Here is a 22744-nt window from a genome sequence, read left to right as displayed (position 1 = left end):
TGTCCCTGGGCCCGCATGTCGGGGCTCAGCACCCTTGTACGTGCCCCCCTTCAGCTATAAAAGGGGAGGCACACAACGTTACAACTCAAGCTCACTTAGACCTAGCTCAGGCTCACAAGTTCATACAAGCTCTCAAGCTCAATACATCACACAGTGGAGTAGGGTATTATGCTCCGGCGGCCCGAATAACTCTAAACCCTTATGTGTTCTTATGTTCGTTCATCGCTTAGCAGACAGGCAAAACGCTTAGGCCCCTCCTCATCTTAGGATTTAGGGCGGGTGCATTCTGCCACCCGGCCGGAGATTTCCTCTCTGACAAAAGTGTATCCCTAAACCTGCCACTGCACTTGAACCCATTTGTCTTGACGGTGCAACATGATTGACCAACCTCACATGTAATGATATAGGAACCACCTGAGTGTTGTGTAACTTGGAGAGAAGTTGAGAGTTGACAAACCTAAGCGAACCACCATTGTCAATCAAAATAAGAATGGGATGACCTTGAATCAGACCGTGGAGCTGAATAGTGTAGACATTATCCGATCCCATCCAAGTTGCTTGAGATATGGACATAAGCACCGTGTCGGATGCCGGTTCAACAGAATCTGTTTCCTGTTCTGCACCCTCCTCTGTTGGCAATAATTTCCAAACTTCTTCCATGGCCTGAAGTTGACATGTAGCAGCACACTTGTGACCCGAAGACCATTTTCCAGCACATTTCTCACACAAACCCCGTGCACGACGAAAACGATGCAGAGATGCCAATTTTTCATTAGTAGAGCATGCAGTCTTCAACCGGGCTGGTTGATCCCATTTAGGAGGTCCTAATGAAGATACCCCATTTTGGGATTATGTCGAGACAGAGTAACGACATGTACGTCTCGGCCCACCTCTAATGCCTCCTCCTGCATCAAAGCCAGAGCACAAGCAGTATCCAGTGTAGAAGGTCTTTGTACCATAATTACAGCTTTAATTTCTCTGTGTAACCCATCTATAAAAGCGCATAGTATAGTACAATGGATTTGCATTCGCTTCATAGGCGGATAGGTGATCAACCAAAGTAGAAAATTGTTCTACATATTCTGCTACTGAAGTGGTTTGACGAATACGGAAGAGATGACAAATAAGGGACTCATGTTGTTCACGACCAAAGCGGTCATGAATTTGGGCATGAAACTCCTGCCAAGACCAGTAGCGCACTCTCTGCTCGACCGTTGCAACCAGCAAGCTGCTCGGCCCTCGAAATGCATATATGCGATGCGGATCCACTTGGACGGATCAACATCGTACATATCAAAGTAATTTTCATAACGTATTTTCCACAATTGCGGGTTGTCTTCAATGAACTGAGGAAAATTCACACGGGGTAAATTTCCTTGTCCTAAAAACGTCCACCCCCATGACCCCCAAACAACTATAACCGAGATCGAAATCATCATTGAATGGAGCAGGATGAGAATCATAGAGTGTACCCTTGACTGGGCTGTGGGTTTGGGTGAAAACACGCCCAACACCACGATCCCGGTTACAGTTGTTGAAGTGGTGGCCATCTGGCCCATCGACGATGGGGCACCGTGAAGGTACGCGCTCGCCCATCGTCTTGGCGTTGGGGAGGATACCGGGCTTGGCGAAATCGTTGACGAACGATTCGCGCTCCATAGAGCTCGGGGGAGATGTTGTCCAGACGTTTCTCCACTGCTGGACGCTAGGACTCAATCTGTGATTGATCCATCTACAACGAGATGAGGCGCGCCTCCGTTTTCTCCTCCGTCGCGGCGATGCGCTGCTCCAAGACATCGCAACGTCCTGCCGTCGCCTCGTTAAGGCGGGCCTCCATCCGCGCCATCTCCTCCTACACCCACTGCATCGTCTGGTCCATACCCGCGACAGCTGTCGAACGAGTTCGGCGAATTGGAACGGGATGAAGGTCTTCAAGGGTTGAACCTCGTCTAATACCAATTGTTAGCTCTCGGTAGGAATCTAGAACTCCAAAACTGGGAACGAGAGGGAAACGAGAAGAACATGGGGAAGGGGAAGGTGTATTCAGTTTAGGTTTCTGTTGTTCGATAGTCTCCTCGGCAAGCCAAGTTTTCCTTATGACCAACGCGGCCCACAAGCGATTAGCCCACTCACTATTACACGGCCCACATCGGCCCAGGGTACTTGGGATTCGGACGTCGCTGCCTAGGCGCGATCTTAGCTTCCGTCGACGTGCTCGGTCCCTGGTGTAGCTGATGCAATCATTCCTGTTCCTCGTGGTGCTGACAGACCTGATGGCCGGACGAAGCAGCGACGCGAGCGGCACGGACTTAGATTGTCGACCCGCAACTCCTCGACGTCGGACGCGATGCTGCAGCACGCGGGACCTTATGGCCGGACGAAGCAGCGACGCCAGCGGCACGGACTCAGACTGTCGACACGCAACTCCTCGACGTCGGACGCGACGCTCTCGTCGTCGGGCAACACAAAGTCAAGGTTGAAGAAGGAGATGTCGTCGTCGGATCATCACCGTCCTCGCACGCCGATGCGTCAATGGTCGTGGCGGCTACGGTCATGGGCGCCGGCAACCATGCCGCCCTTGAGGAGGCGGACAAGCTCCTGCTGCTGGTGCTGGACCGACGGCTCATCCATCCTCTGTCACACTACACGACGGTTGATCTTTAGCGACCCTTATTAGGTACCAACTGTTGGTTGCTAAAGGTTAGGGACCGACGGTCAGTCGCTAAATCCTTTTATAGCAACGGTCGATTGGTCGCTAAAAGTCTAGAAATGTAACAACTTATGGTTGGTCGCTATAGATGTTGTCGGGGACTAGCGGTGGGTCGCTATAGAGCAAGGATCACTATCAAATCTTATAGCATGAACGTACCTGTAGATTTTAGTGACTAAAAATTAATTAAAACAAGTAAACATTAATAGCTAAATTGTAGTAAAGAAAAAAAGAATTGTAGAAAAGAAAAAAAGAATTATGAAAAAGAAAACTGTAACACCATAAAAATCATAAAATAAAAATAATGCATTTAGTTATTAATGATATTTATGGTAATGAATTTTCTTTTAAGTGTTTGTTTTGTATTTGCATTTGGAATAATTTTTTATTGCGCATGATTAATTTTTGGTTATTGAATAACATTTCTTCTTAAATGAAAATCCTAGTAAATAACAAATGTAATAATTATTAGCCCAAAAATTAATATTTTATTGTTTCTTCAACTAGTGGCATATTGTTCTGCTTCTTACGTGATTCCATTAGGTCTCTGCGTCACGGCTTGTTCGTGGAGGAGAGTTTGCTGTGGAACCCGCCGCCAGTTAGCCATGTCGTCCTCCGTGCTGAGGGCTGCGGCCGATAGGGCTATTCGCAGGCATGCCCTCACGCTGACGGACGCCGCGGCGTCCAGGATCCGGCAGCTCCTCAGCCTCAGGCAGCGTCCATTCCTGCGTCTCGGCGTCAAAGCGCGAGGTTTCAACGGCCTCTCGTACACGCTCAACTATGCCGGTATACTTACCGCTTCCTTATCGCACGGATCAACTTCCTGCACCAATTTTCCATTGTTTCACATTAACAACATCCGATTTCATCCACAACAGAAAGAGACGGAGATGGATTAAGTGATAAGCTTATGTTATGTTACACATCTTGCTTAATACTGCCCCGGTCATCTAATATGCAGAATTATGTATAAGATCCTTCATTGTGAATTGTTACTTTTGTTGGATCATGATGTTCAGTTCAGTCATGTACCGTGTTTAGTGTTCTTACCATTTTGCTTTTATTTTCGTTACTGTTCAGTTGTATGTCGGTGTGCCAGTTTAATTACCAGAATATTCACAATACCCTTTGACGGATCTATAAGTGGATCAAAGGGGGGCTAAATAATTGAAAGGTAGAAATTTTTATCAGTCATAAACTAAATAAACAACTTAATAGATGTAATGATGAATAGAAATAATAGGATACATTTAAAATGATCAGGATGACATATAACATAGTGTTTCTTGTGGACAAAAGGCACTTTAGTATTTTTTTTATCTTCCATGGATGTAAACAAATGCCACTCTATGTAGCAATTTAGAATCAATTATTCATGCCAAAAAATTGGAATTGGCAATCAAAATGGGATGAACATGAACTGAAGTTCTAGACCATAGAACATCTTGTACCTCATTGGCTCACTGCAGCAGCTAGCATACCAACAGATGGGGGATGAGAGCGGCGGTCGCCTGGCCGGCTAGACACTTGCCTGACGCCACCTAGGGATGTTATTCCCTTAAGGTGATCAGCTGGGCGCCTGCTACCTGACCGCCTGGGGCCATCGCTCCCCTTAGGGCTGGGGGTCACTGGCTATGTCCTTGAGGATTACCTGACCGGCTTGTGGAGGATAGATGTAGCTGTTTGGTAGTATACTATATGTCTATATGTAGCTGTTTGGTAGTCTAGATTATATAAATATAGATTATAATTTACTTATTGCAATTATCACTTGTCTTGCAGACATGCAATTGAAAATGATAATTGATCTTTTTTATGGACGAAGTGTTGAAGATGGCTTTGGTGAAGGAAATGTCTTGTTAGCATCAAGTAAGTGGCGACATCACAACCCCTACAAGCTTGTGCCTTAAAACAAGAGGATACAAGAAGTTGGAGTGCTTTTGTGAAGGCTTTTGCGAATCACTTGAAGCGTTAGTACTTTTGTGAATGATTTTGTAAAGTGTTTGCAAATATGTGCAAAACATAATAACATGTGTAGGTTTTGTGAATGATTTTGTTGTGGTGCTTGTTGATGGTTTATGTGATGTGGATCTATCATTGTGCAATACTAATTAAATTTGTATATCTATGTGATTATGTGTATAAAAATTGGTGATTTGTGATGCTTTTGTATATATAACAGTTGTTAATGCTAATTAATGTTATATTATCATTATTAACGACTATTACTAGGGGCAACTTTCTGTTGGTTGCTAAATGTATAGTATAACGACTCACGATTGGTTGCTAAATATATAGTACAACAACCCACAGTTGGTCGCTAAATATACAATATTAGCAACGGACGATCGGTCGCTAAAGAGATGTCGGTCGCTAAAGCCTTTAGTGACGGCACTTACAGCGACCATCCTTATGGGTCGCTAAAAGTTTTTAGCGACCAACCGTAGGTCGCTGAAGGCTGTTTTAGCAACCAACCGTAGGTCGCTGTAAATAAACCGTCGTGTAGTGTCACCTCGGGTACTGGCCTTGAAAGATGGTGTAGCTTCTAGAGTCGTCCTAAGAACGTTGTGTCTGAAAAAGAAATGAACCACATGGACGTACTGGGCTTGCAGCTTTGCGTTGGTGCTTAGTATATACAGATTACAGAGCCGAGTCGAGCCTTCTCCTTTTAACTCGTGAGCCGAGCCGTTTCCGGCCCTAACCAAATCTATGGGAAAAAAAGACGCCGCACAAACAGCAACCTCCGTAGCAGGAGGGGTTGTTTCGGTGCTCTCCGATGCCTATGGGAATTGGGAATTTGGGAAGGAAGTGATATTTTTTGGATCCGACGATTACGAATGGATGCAGATTCAGTTCAAAGTGTTTCTTTCCCATGCAGCACGCACAAACGGATCAGATCCATCTGTTGGATTTGGATCTGTAACAGCAACGCAAAAATCCCTCCGCCCCTCTCTCTCTCTCTCTCTTTCTTCTTGCGATCACGTCGGGCGGCGTAAAAATGCAACGAACCCAATCCAATCCCGATCCATATATGCACGTGCATTCAGGTCAGGGCCGGGCGTTCGTCAGGCCAAGAAAAGCAAAGACGCCAAGAAAGGCAAACGGGAGCGAGCGGGCGTGGCAGCACCACCGGCGGCGGCGCCCCTTCCCCACCCCGCACCCTCCGCCATGAGCTACACGGAGCGCCTGCTCTACACCAGCAGCCCGCGCCACCCTGGCATTTTTGCCCCCGGCACCCCCACGGCCACACCCGACATGGTGGCAGCGGATGAGTGCGACGGCGACGAGGCCGGCGCGCTGGTCGCCGCCGCCTGCACCGGCACCGGCACCGATACCGGCTCGACCCAGGACGCGCCGGCGGTGCGGTCCCCGCGCGCCGCGTGGGCGCTGTTCGTGGAGGAGTCGCGGAGGCTGTGGGCGATCGGCGCGCCCATCGCCCTGAACATCATCTGCCTCTACGGCACCAACTCCACGACGCAGATCTTCGCGGGCCACATCGGCAACCTGGAGCTCTCGGCGGTGGCCGTTGGCCTCTCCGTCGTCTCCAACTTCTCCTTCGGCTTCCTCCTCGGGATGGGCAGCGCGCTGGAGACGCTGTGCGGCCAGGCGTTCGGGGCCGGCCAGGTGTCCATGCTGGGCGTCTACATGCAGCGCTCCTGGATCATCCTCGCCGCCTCCGCCGCGCTGCTCACGCCGCTCTACGTGTACGCGGCGCCGCTTCTGCGGCTGCTGGGGCAGGACCCGGCCATGGCCGCCGCCGCGGGGGACTTCACCATCGCCATCATCCCGCAGATGTTCGCGCTCGCGCTCAACTTCCCCGCGCAGAAGTTCCTGCAGGCGCAGAGCAAGGTGGGCGTGCTGGCGTGGATCGGCGTCGCCGCGCTGCTGGCCCACGTCGCGCTCCTCGCGCTGTTCGTCACCGCGCTCGGCTGGGGCGTCGCCGGGGCCGCGCTCGCCTACGACTTGTCGTCGTGGCTCACCTCGCTCGCGCAGCTGGCCTACGTCGTGGGGTGGTGCCGGGACGGCTGGACGGGGCTGTCCAGGGCCGCATTCACCGACCTCTGGGCCTTTGTCAGGCTCTCGCTCGCATCCGCCGTCATGCTCTGCCTCGAGATGTGGTACATGATGCTGCTCGTCGTGCTCACCGGACACCTTGACGACGCCGAGATCGCCGTGGACTCCATAGCCATCTGGTTCGGACCTCGTCCATCTTCAATTCGTCTTTCTTCAGTTCTTAATACTCTGCACTCACCACTGCTAATAATGGATCGATTCGAGCAGCATGAACATCAACGGGTGGGAGGGGATGCTGTTCATCGGCCTCAGCGCGGCCATCAGGTAATTAACATCTCCTTTTCCGTTTCGTTCGTTCATCCATTCATTCCAGAAAGAAACGGAACGGAACGAACGATGCTGACTTGGCTGCCACGGACCATGCATGCATGCAGCGTCCGCGTGTCCAACGAGCTGGGTTCGGGGCGGCCCCGGGCGACCAAGTACGCGGTGGCGGTGGTGCTGGCGCAGTCGCTGGCGTTGGGGCTGCTGGCCATGGCGCTCGTGCTGGCGACGCGGGGCCAGTTCCCAGCCATCTTCACGGGCGACAGGCAGCTGCAGAAAGCCGTCTCCAGCATCGCCTACCTGCTGGCCGTGACCATGGTTCTCAACAGCATCCAGCCCGTCATCTCGGGCGTCGCCGTGGGCGGTGGCTGGCAGGCCGTCGTCGCCTACATCAACCTCGGCTGCTACTACGCCTTCGGCCTCCCGCTCGGCTTCATCTTCGGCTACCTCTTCAGATTCGGGGTCAAGGTACTGACTACTGTCTACTGATGATCAGCCATGCATACCGGCCGCATTGGTGGTGGATCCGGCTGACGAACTCGGCATTGTCGCAGGGCATCTGGGCGGGCATGCTCTGCGGGACAGCGTTGCAGACAGCCATCCTCAGCTACATAGTCTGGACGACCGACTGGGAAGCAGAGGTAGGTGGTGACGACGATCGATCTCTATCACCAGAAACACGCTTTCATTGGCCTGACCTGACCTTCTATTTTGCAGGCGTCGCTGGCGTTGGAGAGAGTCAGAATATGGGGCGGCCACCACGAAAAGCTTCCTACCTCTGATTCAGAACAGGAGGTCGCGGTTGTCTGACGAAGATCCGGCAAAAGACACTGTTGCTTGCATTGTAAATTCCTCCATGTCCATCTACTCGGTTAGGAACTTAATGGCGTAGCTATACGGATGGCCACACAACTTATTGGCGTCAAAGTAGCACTCTTTCTTACCTATTAGTTTACACAACACCTAGTTGATCTTATAATTATTAGCATCACAATTTGGTGATGATTTCTTTTTGTCTTGGGCATGGCACAAGTTCTCTTAAATGTCGTTCATCCGACTTAGGGCTTGTTCGTTTTGGTGATAATTCATATGGATTAGGTGAAATTGAGTCAGTTCAAATTCATAGCAAGTCAAAATACATCTCAATCTCACTCTATGCTTCAATCCACATGAAATATCAATAACCGAACAAGGCCTTAAGTCATTCCTCCAAGTTTAGCGTACTGCTTTGTTTGTGTTTTAGAGTTGGTTTGCTCTCTGTTTGTTGTATCGATATCGTGTTGTGTAGTTTCTTTCCCTCCTTGCTAGTTGCGCTTAACATCTGTTCCGGTTTCTTAGAGTTGAGTCAGTCGCAACTTAGTTTACTCGCTTCTTTGTTCTGTTGCGTTGGTTTCGTACCTCTCTAATGTTTTTTCGTCCGCTCAATACAAAAACGCGCAACACTTCTAGCCTTCTAGGCATTTAAAAAAAAGATTACATAGGCCCTTATTGAGAAAAAAAATCATATTCTTGTGTTTTTCTTGTGAAATTGAACTAAAATTTCTACACTCAAGGGGAAATGTGCATCACACTTTGTTGCTCTGAATATATCGTGTTTTAGCACCTTGTGGGCGTGGACAATGGGGAAGTGGTAAAAGCACACAACTCAAACTCAATTTGAGATGATTTTGGTTGGTATCCTCATGAATTTGGTCATTGCCATCATTGAATTTATGAGCAAGAATGCCAATTTGTGTGATTGTCGCAATAACACCATGGTAATAGGCATCAATTTCATGGTGATTTTCGGTGCACATGGAGAGACCGTGCACATGTGCACATATACCATCTGGACCTTCCAAACAAGATCTAACGGGCGTTGGATATTTTATACTCAAACCATCTCGCATCCCCTGTTTAAGCCACATTTGTTTTGCAAAGACCCCCTGCTTCTTTTTATTGGTTCCATCCTTCGTCGATCCCAACTCTCGGATTGTTGTTGTAGCTCGCAACGTCGAGCTCGCTGTGGTTCGGCTCGAATCCAGTGTCAACACTCCACACACGCCTCTTGCATCGCAGCCGCCTTCCCGATTTATACAAGAGCAGCCCAACCATTGGGCTCGAGCCCCGTCATGGCTGTGCTGCCATTGCCGTCGCCGCCTGTATCCATGGCAGCGCGGTGCGCCACCCTACTGCCATGCCTTCTATTGGATATCTAAAGTCTTACTATTTCTATTGCTTGCCTATACAATATTTTTCTTGATGGGCAAAACTGTAGAGCAGTCTCAATTCTGTTGCATTTTTGGGACAAAAGTACATAGCAAATGTTAAATTAGATTTCATTTTCACGTAGGTTCATTAGGTGCAAGAAATGCAAAGTGTGGTCATTGAATGATCTTGGGCAGCAGACTATTTAGCACCTGGAATCGTGTAAAATAGTATGATTGATCAATACTGAATAAAGTCGTTGAAGCATTGTGAATAGATTCTGAAATCTAAGTTGAGCACCTGGATTCATGGACAATATTGAGATTGATCAACATCGAATAAATTGCGAATAGATCTCGAATCTGAGTAGAATTACTAGAACTCACTACTGTGAACCTGATTGTGCATCCATTAAAAGAACTCAAAATAGACAACAAAATGGAAAAAAATCATAAGGGCATGTTCGGTTCACGTGGATACATTCCAGAAAGGGATTTATTCCAGAGAGGGATTGAGTTAATCCCCTCTTATCACTTAAACCCCTTGGATTTATTCCAGAGAGGGTTTGTAATCCCTGGCACTAAAATGTTGTTCGGTTAATCCAGGGATAGAGAAAATACCAGCCTCAAAATAACTCAAACAGATGCCCTTGTGACGGAACCTCCCAAGTAATTAGGCCCACCTACAGTTGTCCTTGTCCAACGGACTTTAGACAACCCTGTAGGTGCCCCTGACTACTTGACAAGTTCGGTATCTTTCCTTACCTTACCAGGAACGTCTCGCCCGTCTTGCAGACATTACAGAACATCGGAGATAAAGAAATGCGGAAGCGAATTACATAAACTTACATTTATTTCAAAAGCAAGCTTGAGTTATTTTATTACAGACCAGACTAAATGTGAGTGCAGAGTAGTAATATTATACAAACCAAGGGAGGCACAAACTCCTCCCGATAAGTTTAATAAACAAAAGATCCTAAGTGGAGGACCGAATCCTCCCGCACTTCAGTCTTCTTTTTCCTCGTTTGGTACCACCTTGGAGCAGAAGCAACAAAAGTTTGTCGCTTCTTCACCTAAAAACAACAAAGGGATAAACCCTGAGTATGGAATACTCAGCAAGTCTTACCCGACTAAGGAAAAGACTCTCAAGGGTATGCTGGATAAGTAGGAGTCAAGGAGAGGCTTTAGCAAAAATCAACTTATAGTTTTGCAGAAGAAGCTTACTAAAGTGAGTCCTTACTTTCCATCTTTTAATGCCATCTTAAGTATTAATAGACTCTATTTGCATCTAGTCTAATTTCACATCAAATCAAGACAACATTAGTTTTATCCATAGTGTTCACATCCTGACTCTAGGTTGTAGAAAAGTGACCAAGTCTTCATAACCGCGAAGGTACGGCGATCCGAATCGATTATACTCAGCTGAGGATCTCCAATCACACGACATATGTAGCACTTAACCCTTGCATATGTCAACCCGCCACCGGGGTTCTTAAGACCGGATCAGGTTCACGCAAACCGAGAGCACAGATACACCACCGTCCAGCCTCTTGCCACGGAGGGTACACGCTACTCTCGCCACCGCTCCACGCCCATTTCGTGTTATCTTATTCCGGCCTTAGTCTACCCGAGGCAAGGCTTACCCATGACGAGGCATGTGACCAGTTAAAGGGTCCTCGGTCAGCACGCCTACATACGCGTTAATCCTTAACCAACTTGGGTAGAACATCACCTGTTCCTACCCCAAGTCTCAATTTAAGTATTTCCATCCTTAGGATTGTGTCTGTTCCTTAGGATGAAAGAGCATCACGGGGAGCTTTGCAGTAAGATCCCACTATTGCTACAAATGAAAATATTCTTGCAGGTAGAAGCCATCCTCTCCATGGTTAAATTGAGGACAACTTCTATCCGCAAGATCTAAGCAAGTCTAAGCATTTTTGTAAATCATGTTTTGATACTTCACCGAAGTATCTATAAAGGTATGGATGTCAAGGAAAGCAATGCATCAAAGGGTTTCAAGTAACTCCTATGAACCTAATGCACATTTCACTAGACTTAAGTGTGCAAAAAGTATTTAAAAACACAAGGAAAGGGGTGGCATGCACCGGGGCTTGCCTTCGTTCACAGGTGAATCAGACTCAGATCCACAGATGTCAAAGTAGAAATGATTCCTGGCCTGAGACTCCGAAGGTGGTGGTGTCTCCTCTTCAGTTACTTCTATCTCTTCTTCTCGTTCTAATCATAACGATACATAAGTATAAGAATGGATGCCATGGGATGCTCATGAGTATACAAAGATAATATAAACTTATTATCTATGTCTTGAGTACAACTTTCCTTCACGGAGTTCCGGGAACTTAGGGTTTCCGGAGTCGGTAAAGGAGTTCATAGGGCAGGGGGGTGGTTTGGGGTTTGGAGATCAAACAAGGTCCAAATCAATTCAAATCCTACCCAAGGCTTCTAATTATTATGAGGAACTCATATAAAAATTTTGAGCATTTTTGGATTTACCATTTGTTTTCTAAAAATCTATAACCAACATTTTTAACCATTTTAAATACCCTAAAATTTCTTACTTCAACTAAAAATCACAAAATTATTTTTAATAAATTCTAGGGAAAATAACAAGCCTAGGAAAATTAGTTTCATAATTTTAGCATTTTTCTACATTTTTCTACATATTTCTAAAGCTCTGCTGAAAAAGAAAAAAGAAAAGGTTGAAACAGTGTTGGGCTGATTTCAGCCCAGCGGCCCAGTTCCAGAGAGGAAAGGCACCCGCGCCCTGGCGACTTTGCACAGGGGCCCTCGCGTTTCAGAACAACTCGCAGTAGGTCCGTAGCACTATTCACTAAGTCGCTGACGCTTTACACCGAGCCCCTCTGGTTTCTAATTCTTTGCACGGCTAAGTCCCCGACGCCGTGGAACACGGCCGAGCTCCGGCGAGCTGTCTGCGCCGGCCGATTGGGACAAGGACTAGTGCCCAGCTTTGGATTAAACCAAATTCGAGTTCTAAGGACCATTTCCCCCCAATCAATTTCATGCTTGGTGATCTATTTCGCTCTGCCCACGAGGACAGCACGTACTACGGCTAACCCATCGTGTTCCTGGTGATTGGTGACGGTTTATTTCAATTGGGCGGGTCTATGAGCATTACGGGTATGTGAAAAAGCTTAAACGAGGAAGCAGAGGACGGGAGCTGACCGGAGATGGGCTGGCGACGGTGAGCTTGGTTTCACGGTGGCGAAAGCTTGAATTGGGGAAACTCCGAATTCGAGCAGATGAGTGGATGATTGTGGCCGATTAGCGGTGGTCAGCTAGCTTAGGACCTTACGGAACTGGTGGGGGGCTCAATTTATAGGGAGCGACAGCGGCGGCGATCAATTTAAGCAGGTTGTGCTGGCGGCCGGAGAGGAGGAAGAACCGCGTGCAGTGAACACGTGTTTATCGCCGTGGCAGCAACTCCGGTGAGCTACGGAGAGTTCAGAGGAGGTCACGGCGACACGGTGAAAGAGTTGAGCCACGCGGCGCACGGCCGGGAGGCGGTGGTCGACGGTGAGCACTTTACCGCGGGCGGTGAGCCAAGGGAAGGGGTGTCGTGGCCGATCGGGGTAGCTTCCAGTCCAGCGGTGACGACGATCTTTTAACCCCACGGCGCTATCCACAAGTCCGGTGCACGAATCCAAACGCCGGTGACCCGAATCACGGCGGAGGAATCCGTCGGCGGTGAGGGCAGCCGCGCGGTTGATCTGATCCAGTCAAGTTACTGTACCATGTCGAGCTCCTTTCATGTGAACTGACAGAGAGATTTGAGGCTAGATTTTCTCCCGATTTTGTGTAGTAACCGAGCAAGCTTTCTGTACCAAAGTATATAGGGCTATCATCCAACTATAACTTTGCTGCAGGGTGCACTCACAATTAGTCACTGGATCATGCTTAAAATCAAGTCCAAAGTTAGCTCTGTTTCACTGAAGTTCTGGATTTCAGCATGGACCCGCCTGGCAGCCAAACTTGAGGCTTAATTATCTCTGCCTTTTTCTTAATAACTATGCTTTCCTTCTTAAGCAAAGTTGTTCTCCTATGTTTGGTCTTCAACTTTGATATGGTGACCTAGGGCAAAAACCCTATGCTTTGAAAGTTACAAAGCCCAAAAGTGGAGCCAATTCTCTGATTTTCAGACTTCATCACATGAGTCAAGTGTGGCCCTTTTGCACTTAAGTCCAAATCTCAGGGTTTGGCTTGTAAATTCACATATTTGTGAACCAAAGGACTTAAGATACTTATTTGGCTTGGTTTTTGCACTTTAGCCCAAAAGTGGACTAATTTTGCATATAAGCCCCTAGGGTTTGGTTTCAGGGTTTTCCAGGGTTCCAATTAGGGTTTCTGGTATCCCAGGGGTATAAATGTGATTCAACTTTATTTTTGGGGTCATTTTATGACTTTTACCCTAAAGCTTTTAGATTTTCTCAACTTGGGTTAAGTTTTACCCCTTTAACCACTATTTAGGGTTAAGCCTAATAACCAGGATTCTATTTGCAAAAACATTAAAACAATACAACTTGTTTGAAATTTTTGCCTAGTGAATGCACTCTAGGTGTATCAAACATATGCAATGCCAATGCTTATGATGTCATGCTCAAGTTTTAGTTATAGTAACACCAGGGGTGTTACATCCCTAACATTCAGTACACGTTTCAAACAGGTGCACTGAACATGCGATTTTAAACAATCACAATAATATCAAAATAATTCAGTCAGCTCAATATTAATGCCTTTTCAAACAACCTGCACAATTATCTCATGGTATGTTAACACTAATAAGTTGCAAAAGAATACATTTCCAGTGTACTAAACATGACGAGATCATAGATCTAGATAATGATTCATCTCACTCTTTGATAGAACAAGTACATAAAACCCGTTGAGAAGACATTCTTCCTCTAAAGATTGGAGCTACTTCATACATAACTCGACCCCTGGAAGTCTACAACTGTCATAAAAAGAAAAATGCCATTGAAAATACATGTCAGCAACTATAACCATTTAAGCAAGGTAAACCACACATCTCACGGTAGAACCAAATTTACAATTTAGTATATGCCACATGACTCAATAAAGAGAAAAAAACTAAGCTTTCACTACCAGAACAAAAGAGAGAAGGTTGATATTGATACTAAGATATCCATCACTGAAAATGCAAGTATGAGAAAGCTAATGGTCATTACTGAAAATGTATTCATTAGTGAAAATGTATGGGGTACCACTATTCAGAAGCTTATTACACACACAGCATACATATTGCTGGTATGTAAAATTGTAGCAACATACTGTTTGCCTTCCAAGAATTGCAAAATACGAAATAATTGTAGCAACATACTGTTTGCTGATCTAAAATATGAAATAATGCAAGGTATGTAAAATTGAGTACAAAATACGTCTAGACAATTACAAGTAAAAAATATGTACTCTGAACTAAACACTAAATAATTTTTACACTGGCAAAGCACGACAAATCAACTGATTATATGTCCTTTTCAGTTGCTAATTGTCGCATTCTTATCTAATGCTTCGTGTTGGGGTTTGAACCAATGTTTGGTTCGGTTTCCATCTAAAACCGAAACTGCAAATGAGTACCGATACAGACAAATTTGGAAACCAAAACTGAATACTCAAAACAAAAAAAGTGCCTAGTCCTACTTGCTCGCGCCTCAAAGGCCAAAACACACACATTCTAGCACCACAGATTATGCTATATCCATGCAATGCTCGTCAGAACTTTATGGGACATGCAACAAGAAATCTATTAGTAGTTTCAGTTCAGTGCACACAACTAAATTCACTGATACAAGGTTCTTTGCAGCTAGCCGTCAAAATAGCCCTACATATATTAAGGATACAACGGCTGAGGTATCATGTATCCTCTTGGCTTGACTATATTAAGACTAAATATAGTTAGTACTTTGGGAAGATTTGTTGTTACAAGCCGCCTCTTTTTAGTTCAACTGGGAACAAATTTGGAGAGCAGTTCTTTCAGAACGCTGGGGCAGCTAACTGTCAGGTAGTCAAACCATCTGTTTCCATGACCGCCGGTGTAGGAGAGGCTAAAGTCTGAACCCTCTAGTCTAATTCTTCTTGTTTCTTTGTCCCCAAACTCAAGAAGACCATGTCAGCAGGAACGATGTGGCCGACCGTGCTTCGGCGGCAGCTTCCGTGTTGGCTAGGGCGAGGAAACTAAGCAGACCATGGCCGTGCCGCCATCACTACAACAGCTAAAAGGAGATCAAGTAGACCATGGAAGCCGCGTTTAGGGTTAGGGTTTAGGGCGAGGAAACTTCAAGCAGACCATGGGAGCCGTGTGTAACGAGCGCCCACCGCTAGAAGAAACTTCAAGCCGTCCGCTGAGGTGGTGGGAACGGAAAGCCCAGGGAGGAAGAAACATACCGATGAGAAGCGGTCGTCGGAGCAGATCGACGCCGACGAGAAGTCGCGTGCCCTTCGCGTTCGCTTGCGGTCCAGGCTAGGATATTTTCCACCCCCCGGTCGACCGGGCGTGTTTCCCGGGCTAGAATGACGAGGAACGATCTGGATACAGCCCACGTGGGATGTAACCGAACGCTTGTTTTTCTGTGGGCCGGGCTTATTTCCATGGGGAGGGATCCACGAGGTTTGGCCGCGGTTCCCGGCGGGGAACGGCCTAAACGAACATGGCCTAATAGTTTTAGGTTAAGAAGCAAAACAGTTTTGGGAAAAAAAATAAACCATAACCACAATTCCAATCTCAAAACAATTCAGAATCACAACTCGTTCCAATTCAACTAAAAAAACCATTCAGAATCACAAATCATTCTAATTTAGATGTATGTAACTTTCTAGCAACCATTGCAAAAAAAAAGTAGTGGCTGAATATCTATTGTGGTGGTGGCTCATTCACATGTTTATATGTATGTCGGGCCATGTGTCTAGTGTCTGGCCCAATAACATGTACATATATACTTGAAGTCTGTACTCTGGTGTGGTGTGCTCTGTACTCTTCACTCTTCCAGAAAATTCAACATGGTACCTATCGGAGAGGAAATTCTCCGGCCGGGTGGCGGAGTGCACCCGCCCTAAATCCTAAGATGAGGAAGGGGCTTAAGCGTTTTGCTTGTTGTGAGATGTAGGAATGAACACGAGAACACGCAAGAGTTTAGAGTGCTTCGGGCCGCCGGAGCGTAATACCCTACTCTACTGTGTGTTGTATTGCTTGAGAGCTTGATTTGTGTGTCTTGGATGACTTGGGTCTAAGCCTAAAGATTGAGCCTCCCGATTGAGCTCGAGTTGTAACGTTGCATGCCTCCCTTTTTATAGCCAAAGGGGGGCATGTACAAAGGTACTGAGCCCCGACATGTGGGCCCAGGAACATAGCGGATGTAGTACTTGGAGCTACTAGATATTTGCTACTGGAGCAATCTTCCTGCGCCCTAACACCCAAGATCTGCGTCGTCACGGCGTGCAGGGGGAAGCTTCTCGTGTAAGGGATGATGAGCACAGTACACCGCGCAGCACGGGCGCACTGTTTCGTTGATGGACTGGACAGGTGCGCCGTCTGCAGGGTAGTCCTGGCACCGACTGCCAGCGGAGTGGACAGGACGCAATAAATGCTGAGGGGGCACATCGCCTGTCAGCAGGGTGGACAGGCGGCGCGTCCTCTCCGTAATAAATGCAGAGTCCGCGCGGTGTAGGGGCCTTACGTCAGGCTCCGCCCGCTGGCTTATGTCACGAGCAACGAGCCACGTGGCCGCATCAGGTCTCCGCCTAAGCGGGGAGCGCATACGCGAGGTAAGGCCCGGACACGTGTCAGTACCGGACCCTTGCTTATGCCGGAGTTTCCCCTGCCCTAGGACCTCGTTGCGGCCCGGACCTTACTTGGATGGCTCTGGACCCCATCCAAGGGACCCGGCATGCTTACTTGGGAGTTCTGGGCCGTAATTGGGGGTCCGGGATGTGCATACAGGGGTTCGGTGCTCCCTCGCGGAGGTCCGGCTCAACTGATACATCCCGGGATGTATCATCTCTCCTCGCCACATGGTGCCTCTTGAGCGGCCCACGCGCTGGGGTCGAGCGCTGTTCACCGTGTGGCTAGGGAATGCCGCATGGACACCACACCTTCATACCTCAGTAAGGGGTACCCCTGATCCAGGGTACCGACAGTGGCCCCCGGGCTCGCCTCAGGGGAGGATGCGAGCCTGCAGGTGGGGCCAAAGTTTGACTGGCGATTGGCTCGCTGCTCCTGTGCGCTCGTTGATGCAGTTACTGCCGGCCCGCCCATGTTCACGCCGACTGCCACGCCTGTCCCCGCGGCTGACTGGCCCGTGACCTTTGCACTTAATGTCTATGTTGGGCCATGTGCGGGGTGCCTCGAGTCGCTGCATTGGTTTTGAAAATTTATCTTCTCAGCCTTCTGCAACGGCCTCGAGGAGGCGCGGTATTGGCGCAAGTGGCGGTGCGACTTTTCTGCACTCAGAAACCGGCGCGCCAGGTGTATGACACGTGGGCCTGGGCCCCCATGCCAGAGGTTGGACCACCGATCGAAGCCGAGGGGGCGCACAACCACGGGACGGTTGCACGCTCCTTATGCAGCGGTTTGCCTCCTTGACCGTTGGATGCGGTGAAGATGGAAGGGCAAATAACCGCAGGGTGGTTGCACGCTCCCTATGCGACGATTCGCCTTCTTCGCGCTTCAGGCCAACTTGTATGACATGTGGGGCCTGGCCCCATGTCATAGGATGGGAACCCTGGTGCGCATCGGGGGAGACCTTGCCCGTGACGCTTCGGGGCGCGAGCGGGGAAATCTGCCTTTAAAAAGGGGTTCACCCCTCGGGTAGCAGCCATGTCTTGCTTCTCTCCCACTCGCGGTGCCCTTTCATCTTCGAGCTCTCCGTGCCCTTTGCCTTCAAGGTTTCTGCTTTGTGTCGCCATAGTTGACCATGGTCCATGGCCTTGTGACTTCATCCCGAGCGCGCCCAGACTGAGTGAGTGCTCGAAATGGTATACCGCCTGCTTGGATGGAATGCGCCGGTATTTGCTGGGAGGACTTGCGCTGGGCTCTCTCCTTTCGGCGACCTTTCCGCCGAAGAGTTTGTGTTCTTTGTTTCCAAACTCCCAGCTGGTTGGTCCCATCGATCCCATCTTTCTTCGTGCAGCTATTGGAGGGGCCTGGCCCCCGGGCTCTACCCGTGGTGTCATGTTTCACTCTTCAGGCGGCCATCGTCGCCTACTTCTGCGGGATGTCCGTGGAGGCGATGCTCTTTCTCGCTTCTTCCTCCAGCATTCGAGGGGAAGGATGATTACCAGCCTCGTGGAGGTGGGCAACGGGCTGAGCCACAGCTCCATCCCATGCGCCCCCAGTATTTTAGGGTGGGAAGCGAGCTGTGCTACGGCTCCATCTCTTTGGCTTTGATGGCTTTGGTGCCGCCTCCGATGCTATCTCCCGCCACTGATCGGGGCGTGGTTGTCCGTCCACCGCACGGCCGGCGGTCGCGCCGTGCGCAGGTCCGCCACATCCGTGGCGTCCCCCGCGCGCCGGCCGCACAGTTCCGATGCCGCCCAGGGGGTCGTACAAGACGTCGTACGTTGTGGAGGTGGCGGTCGCGTTCTTGGATGGTCTTGTCCTCACCCCTGTAGGAGGACGGGAGTGAGGACCTCTTCGTGCGCACTATGGTGGCCGCCGTTATCGGCAAGCCACCAGGGTGAAGGTGGCCGTTGTCGCTGGCGAGTCGTTGGTGCAGAGGTGGTCGCCACCGCTGGTGAGGCTGCCCGGAGCTAGCTTCCAACATGACCCTGCTGGTACAGAGTAGTCCATTCCTGCAGAGTAGAGATGGAACTAGGGTTCCGCTTGAAAGCGGATGTAATACTTTTGCTTTTTGTAAGGTACTTTTGAGCAGTATTAGCACCTATCTGTGTACCACGTGTCCCTGTTGTGTGTGGTGTAACTGATTCTTCCTTGGTACCTAGCCCCCCTAGGATGTAGGCTCGATTTGTCGAGGCTGCAGACCAGCATACCTAAGAAAGAGTTTGGTGGTGGCCCCTAGGAGGTGGCCTCAACTGGGACCTGGGCCTGCGCATAGTTTCGGCTAGGGAGCATTAGTAGTACACCCATAGGTCCCGTCATCTGACACTAGTCATCCTTTGATACATGCTCGGGACCTGCAGGGTCTAGTCTGGGAGGCCAAGTTGTGCGTCCGGACCCCCTGGATGGTGGTTCTAGGTACTAAGATACTTGCCGCAGAGTGGTGGAGTGTGCAGGCCCACTGTACGGAACCAGGCTAAGCGGCTACACATGCTCCGGACCATCCCAGGAGACAAATGCCCATTCTCTAGTTCTGGACCCCAGGTTGTTGGACCCACAGGACTTATAGCTCCATATACTAGGTACCCGTCACGGAGTGGTGGAGTGTGCAGGCTTTCGGGTGCGGAACCAGGCTAAGCGGCCACACAGGCTCCGGACCACTCCATGGAACGTGGCCCCGTTCTCTAGAGCCAGCTCCCAGGCTGTCGGGCCCTCCTGCTTTCGTAGAGAGATCCTAAACTGCAATCCTGGTTGTTCAATTCGGATGTCATTATGTCTGATGGAAAGGGAACTATTCGGGTGGGTTAGATAGAATAATATTTGAAAAACTGCAAGGTAAGACTATGGTGCAGTAGGATAAACTACCATAGAGGCACATCCGAGGGGGTGAATCTTTTCTTTATAACCTGTCATGCATGGATGCAGACCAACAGGCCGGGCCTATGAGGGCGGACCTCACCGGGTTGGCGTACACGTATGCGTTATCTAGTTACAAAAGGGAAACAAATTCGACCCCTCAGACTTGCTCCTATGGATAGAACTTACAGAGATGCTCCAGAGGTGAGGAAGAGGTACTCTCTCAGTCATAGCAAGGTAGTCACCCTTGGGTCGGCGTATTCCCGCCACCTTGTAGGGTCCTTCCCAGCTGGGGGAGAGTTGCGGAGCCCTTCTTGGTTTGGTACTTGTCGTAGGACTAGGTCCCGACCCTGGGTTCCCGTCTGAGTTTGATGAGGGAGTCCTCGTCCTCATGTTGTAGCCATTTCCGCATGGACTTGTCAGAGGCCTGGACCCGTGGGGAGTCCAGAAGGGTTTCCGACGGAAGGCAAGCTTCGGCCCCGTAGATCGGGGAGCATGGGATCCCTCTGGGGGTCCGTCTAGTTGTCCCCACCGGAGTAGGAGCCTCCGGCGAAGATATCCTTCAGGTCCCCCTCGGGTGACTGATACCCGAGGTCCTGTTCAGCTGCGGCCACCTCGCCGTCGTCGACCTTTTCTTTGCCAGGTCGGCGACGAGGTGGGGAGCCGTCCTTAGAGGACTGCTCACGCCGCTCGCTGACACATTTCGCGAGATCAATGATCTCACGACACTCTGCGGCATTGTGGCGACCGTTGGGGTGCACAGGGCATGGGCCGCTGTTACCCCTCTGCGGTCGTGGGCGTTTGTTGTGGTCGCCCCGGCCCCCGGTCGCGGCTGCAACGACTAGAGCGGTGGACCACGACCTCTGGAAGTCACGGTCTTTCTTCTTTTTCTTCTTACCGTTTCGGCGGACGGCACCCGAGCCACCCGACTGGGCAGTCCCAGTTTGTGGGGCCAAATGCCATGCATGGCCCTCGGCGGCTCTGGCGCATTTGTCGGCCAGAGCGAAGAGTGTGGGGACAGTCTCCATGTCATGCGTGGCCAACTTCTCCAACATTTTCTCATCATGTACTCCCTGTCGGAAGGTCGTGATGATGAAAGCATCAGAAATGCGAGGTATCCACGTCATGCATGGCCAACTTCTCCAACATTTTCTCGTGATGATGGAAGCATCGGAAATGCGAGGTATAGTACCACGCACCTTGGTGAAGCGGGAGATAAACGTCCGGAGAGTCTCCCTGGGCTCCTGCCTCACCGCATGGAGGTGGGCCTCTACACCATGCTGCTGGTAAGCACTGGCAAAGTTCGCAACAAACCGCGTGCAGAGCTCTTCCCAGGAGTAGATTGACCCTGGGGTGAGGTTCATGAGCCAAGTCCGGGCAGGACCAGACAAGGCGACATGAAAATATGTTGCCATCACAACGGTGTTCCCACTGGCTGCTGTGATAGCGGTGACATACACCTGCAGGAACTCCGACGGGTTTGATGTACCGTCGTACTTTTCTGGCAGGTGCGGCCAGAACTCGGTTGGCCATGACGCCGCGCGGAGATGATCCACGAGAGCGGCGCAGCCTACGCCGACCAAGGGGACACCCGCTTGGGACCGGGTGCCCATTGGGGCCTGTGGTGCTACCGCAGCGAAGTCTTGATCGAGGTTGCGACCCTCGATGTTTTGCCGGCGCTCGCGCGCCCTCTCTAAAGAGACCCAGGCGTCCTCTCCTGCACGCCTGCGATTGAGCTCTGCCCAGAGGTCATTGGTATGTGCGCCCCTCACTGAGGGTGAGCGCACAGACGCCGACGCCTCATGTTGGCGCTGGGATGACCGTGGCCTCGACCTGGTCGATGTAGAATGTGCCATGCCGAGCAGTCGGTCGACGTAGTCCCGCCACTGCTTCATAGCCCCTGGTGAGACCGTGGAGCTTGGAGGGTGACGCAACAACTCCCTGGCTGCTGACAATGCTCCCGGAGCCGTCCTCGATGGAGTCCGGGATGTCTGCGCAGTTGTATGCTGCCGTGCAGTGTGCACAGCAGCAGTGCCCGGTACTGGGCGGCTGGGAACCTGTGGCGTGGAAGAAACAACTTATTCCTCCACCAGGAAATCCGTTGAAGTCTCGGCGTGGTGCTCAATGATTTGCACCATCATGCTGAGCGAGGAAACAAGCAAAAACCTAATGCCCAGCCCCCTACCTGGCGAGCTAAATGTCGGAGAGGAAATTCTCCGGCCGGGTGGCGGAGTGCACCCGCCCTAAATCCTAAGATGAGGAAAGGGCTTAAGCGTTTTGCTTGTTGCGAGATGTAGGAATGAACACGAGAACACACAAGAGTTTAGAGTGGTTCGGGCCACCGGAGCTGAAAGGGAAATGTGCCTTTGGGCCATTTCTAAGTATTTTGGTGATTGAGTGCCAACACAAGTGGTCATGTGTTAATCTATGTCAAATGATGGACAAAGTGAAAATCAACATAAAGGTATGTTTCTAAGACTTAGTACTTTGTTTTAAGGACTAATGTATTGTGTCTAAGTACTGGAAACAGGAGAAATCAATTTGGAAATGAGATGGCTTTGTTCAGCCAAAGACAGTTCAGTTTGGGTGCACCGGACTGTCCGGTGGTGCATCGGACAGTGTCCGGTGCGCCAAGCTGGCTCTGGCGAACTGGCTGCTCTCGGGTTTTGTCGGCAGCGTACGGCTATAAATCACCGGACTGTCCGGTGGTGCACCGGACTGTCCGGTGAGCCAACGGTCGGCCGAGCCAACGGCCGGCCGCGCAATCCGCGCGTGACGCGTGGCCGGCCCAACGGTCTGAAGGGTGCACCGGACTGTCCGGTGTGCACC

General features: G+C 49.8%; 2 protein-coding genes and 1 long non-coding RNA gene across 3 annotated transcripts; 2 read left to right on the top strand and 1 right to left on the bottom strand.

Moving 5' to 3' along the window:
- The first annotated feature begins 3267 nt into the window (after window positions 1–3267).
- Window positions 3268–3609, top strand: LOC109945586 (iron-sulfur assembly protein IscA-like 1, mitochondrial). The gene has a single exon (XM_020551907.2). It carries the CDS (start codon window positions 3316–3318, stop codon window positions 3607–3609), a length of 294 nt encoding a protein of 97 aa, XP_020407496.1. The 5' UTR covers window positions 3268–3315.
- Window positions 3610–5730: 2121 nt separating this feature from the next.
- LOC100279798 (uncharacterized) lies at window positions 5731–8104 on the top strand. The gene is made up of 5 exons (NM_001152755.1): window positions 5731–6903; window positions 6992–7048; window positions 7159–7516; window positions 7603–7689; window positions 7766–8104. The coding sequence occupies exons 1-5, from the start codon at window positions 5879–5881 to the stop codon at window positions 7856–7858; spliced, it is 1620 nt and encodes a 539-aa protein (NP_001146227.1). The 5' UTR covers window positions 5731–5878; the 3' UTR covers window positions 7859–8104.
- Window positions 8105–13966: 5862 nt separating this feature from the next.
- LOC103654106 (uncharacterized) lies at window positions 13967–15942 on the bottom strand. The gene is made up of 2 exons (XR_565904.3): window positions 15673–15942; window positions 13967–14221 (listed from the first exon to the last, which is right to left on the bottom strand). It is a non-coding gene; the product is annotated as an uncharacterized lncRNA (long non-coding RNA).
- Between the last annotated feature and the right edge of the window lie 6802 nt (window positions 15943–22744).

This window comes from Zea mays, chromosome 4 (assembly GCF_902167145.1).
Source record: "Zea mays cultivar B73 chromosome 4, Zm-B73-REFERENCE-NAM-5.0, whole genome shotgun sequence".
NCBI lineage: Eukaryota > Viridiplantae > Streptophyta > Magnoliopsida > Poales > Poaceae > Zea > Zea mays.
This window is presented reverse-complemented; position numbering and strand designations above follow the sequence as displayed.